The 2,532-nt window shown below is 34.1% G+C and overlaps 1 protein-coding gene across 3 annotated transcripts in view; it reads right to left on the bottom strand.

Annotated features, from left to right (window-relative positions):
- VTA1 (vesicle (multivesicular body) trafficking 1) overlaps nt 1-1,426 on the bottom strand; it is a 36,966-nt gene extending 35,540 nt beyond the window's left edge. Inside the window, exon 1 of one of the 3 annotated variants that reach the window (XM_009319103.1) lies at nt 1,254-1,426. In XM_009319103.1, the coding sequence (XP_009317378.1) occupies nt 1,254-1,347 (94 nt within the window). In that variant the 5' untranslated portion in view covers nt 1,348-1,426. Of the gene's footprint in view, nt 1-1,102; nt 1,122-1,253 lie in introns of those variants that run through there. The other 2 variants (XM_009319104.1, XM_009319107.1) reach the window with 2 other exon arrangements.
- Nucleotides 1,427-2,532: the final 1,106 nt, after the last annotated feature.

Genomic DNA, 2,532 nt, shown 5'->3' with positions numbered 1-2,532 from the left:
AGGGACATGGTTTAGTGGGCATGGTGGTGTTGGGTTGACGGTTGGACTCGATGATCTTAGAGGTCTTTCCAAACCTAAACGATTCTATGATTCTATGAAATAATTAGGTATTTGCCTCTACAGACACTACTGAAATAAAAATAAGTCTTCTAATGTTTTGAAATTTTGCTTTTGAAATTACCTGTATGAAGAGCAATATGTGAGTGAATCTGAAAGCAGTAAGTAATCCCTTGCCTTATTACAGACAACAGGACAAAGTGTCTACAAGTTCTACTCTTCACATTTTTGTCTATTATTATTACATCTTATTCCTAAGGCAAAGAATCTTAATTTATTTCCAAACACAAGTTTTGCCATGTCTATGTCTTTTGTCATCCTTCTCTCTGCTCTCTCTAATTTTGAAATGTCCTGAGTATTCTATATGAAGGCTATTTGTAAGACTGTGTTGGTTTTGATACTACTACCTTTGCCAATTAAGGTGTCAGAAGCCTCTTCTGTATCTTTTACTTTTGTGCGTAGTTTATCACACAAATATTACTTATGGTAAGGATACATGATAGTAACGGAAAGATATGCTTTGATCTAGTGAAGGAAATCTATTTTGTACTTTTCCAGTTTAACTTGCAGCAAATGGGCAAACTCACTTCATTACTGAATTTTCAGCAGCAATGAGCAAAACATAATTTTCCTGTGTTAATATCATTAGTGAAATTTTAAACCGGCAATTAATGGTCAAAGAACTGTCCTCCACGTTTATGTTGACAGGTAATCTCAGTAGCAAAGAACTCATAAGCAAGAGGCCAAAAGTTTACTGCCTCTAACATATCTGCTGAGAAAGCTAAATGTAACATGAGTTCAGCCCCCCCCCCCATCTGAAAGAAAACAGAATAAATATTTACATTCCTTTAAATACAGCTGTTCTGGTTTCTAAAACATTGCAAAAACAGTGGAATTTATTATTACTGTGCTTGCTAAGTCACAAAAATTTTGCTTTAATGCAAGTGGTTCCATTTCTAATAACTAGAAGTTAATCTCGTGAATGGTATGGACACCACAGAAAGAAGTCCTCTTAGTGTTCTATATTACAGTTGCATTACTTCACCTTTTAAAAATGCTGCACTTGAGATGCCATTTTACATCAAAATTATTTCAGTTTTCTCTTCAGAGCTTCTCTCTATGCATTGAAAAATGTTCAAATTGCATGTCCCTAATGACCAGAGTAATATACTGTAAAGCTAAACAACTAGACTTACAGAAGCCATTTGCTTGGTAACTTTTGATAAAAAATTTCCTCTGTGAAAAGCCAACTTGCTGAAAATTCTGATATAAAAAGACAACTAAAACCATACATAGTAGCTGCAAAACTTCAAGTTTTTAAAGCCTAAATGAAGTATTTGAAGAATGTAGACAATCTTGGAAATAAGTGACTTGTAATTCTCATCTCTCTTCACTATTTGTGATGAAGATCTGGAATACCTGGAAACAAATAAATGAATGCAATTATCGGTTCTTTTTACGCTTGTTTTATGCACTTGGCTTCATAACAGATACAATCTACGTTTTTTGCCCCCTTTACCCAAATCAAGTAGCAAAACAGATTCTTCTGTGACCAACAACAGTAGCATATGCATAAATTAAAGCACTAAGGAGGTAAAGGAGGCTACATAGCGCTAATGTCTAAAAATTAATATGATAAGTAGAGCTAAAGTCATTTGTAATCTTTTACGCATGAAAACAGAACTGTTTTGCCAATTATTAACTAAAAGAGAGTTTGCTCTCAGTTTGCAGACAGGACATTCATCTTCAAATTCATAAAGACTTGGCAAGCAATCATTCTCAGAAAAATGTTTAGCCAAGACAACTACAAAATTATGTCTTGATTTGTTGCCCTTAATCTTTGTTCAGCAAATACTAAGTGTGGGTGTGCTGGAAGGAATGATACAGTGAGCTTTACAGAAAATTCTCTGCTTTTATTTATGTCACGTAATACCACGTTATTTTTCCTTTGCTAATACACAGCACAATTTCAGAGCGAGTATTTTGTCTTTAGTACGTGCCAAGCATTCATTCCTAACACACAGTAAGTTATTCCAGATTTATGTTTGGATAACAACTGAAACTCCCCTCACTCCCATTTTAAACTAACTCCGTGCCAAGTAAAAATATTGGAGAACAAAAGTTCCAGCCAGCAAGCATGCACAATAGGTTGATTCTATCTTCTAAATTCTGTCCTACTATCCATCTTTCTTTTCCCTGGTCTAACACGATCAAAAGATTACAGTTCTTTTTCCACATGCGTATTTAATTCTCTAGTATAGAAAAAAAAATATTAGGAACTGGAATTTCATTTCTGACATTCAATAGTAACAAATTGACATTAAATAGTAACAAAATCCATTGCCATAACTTTAGCCATATTTTGATTCTGATTAAGAGATGAAAGCTTTTTCAGGCCGTAATGTATTACTCATTCATATTCTACACCTTCCTCTTCCCTTTGTCAAACCATTGACAGAAAAATGTTTGTTAACT

Source organism: Pygoscelis adeliae, unplaced genomic scaffold, assembly GCF_000699105.1.
Source record: "Pygoscelis adeliae isolate BGI_AS28 unplaced genomic scaffold, ASM69910v1 Scaffold172, whole genome shotgun sequence".
Classification (NCBI taxonomy): Eukaryota; Metazoa; Chordata; class Aves; order Sphenisciformes; family Spheniscidae; genus Pygoscelis; species Pygoscelis adeliae.
This window is presented reverse-complemented; position numbering and strand designations above follow the sequence as displayed.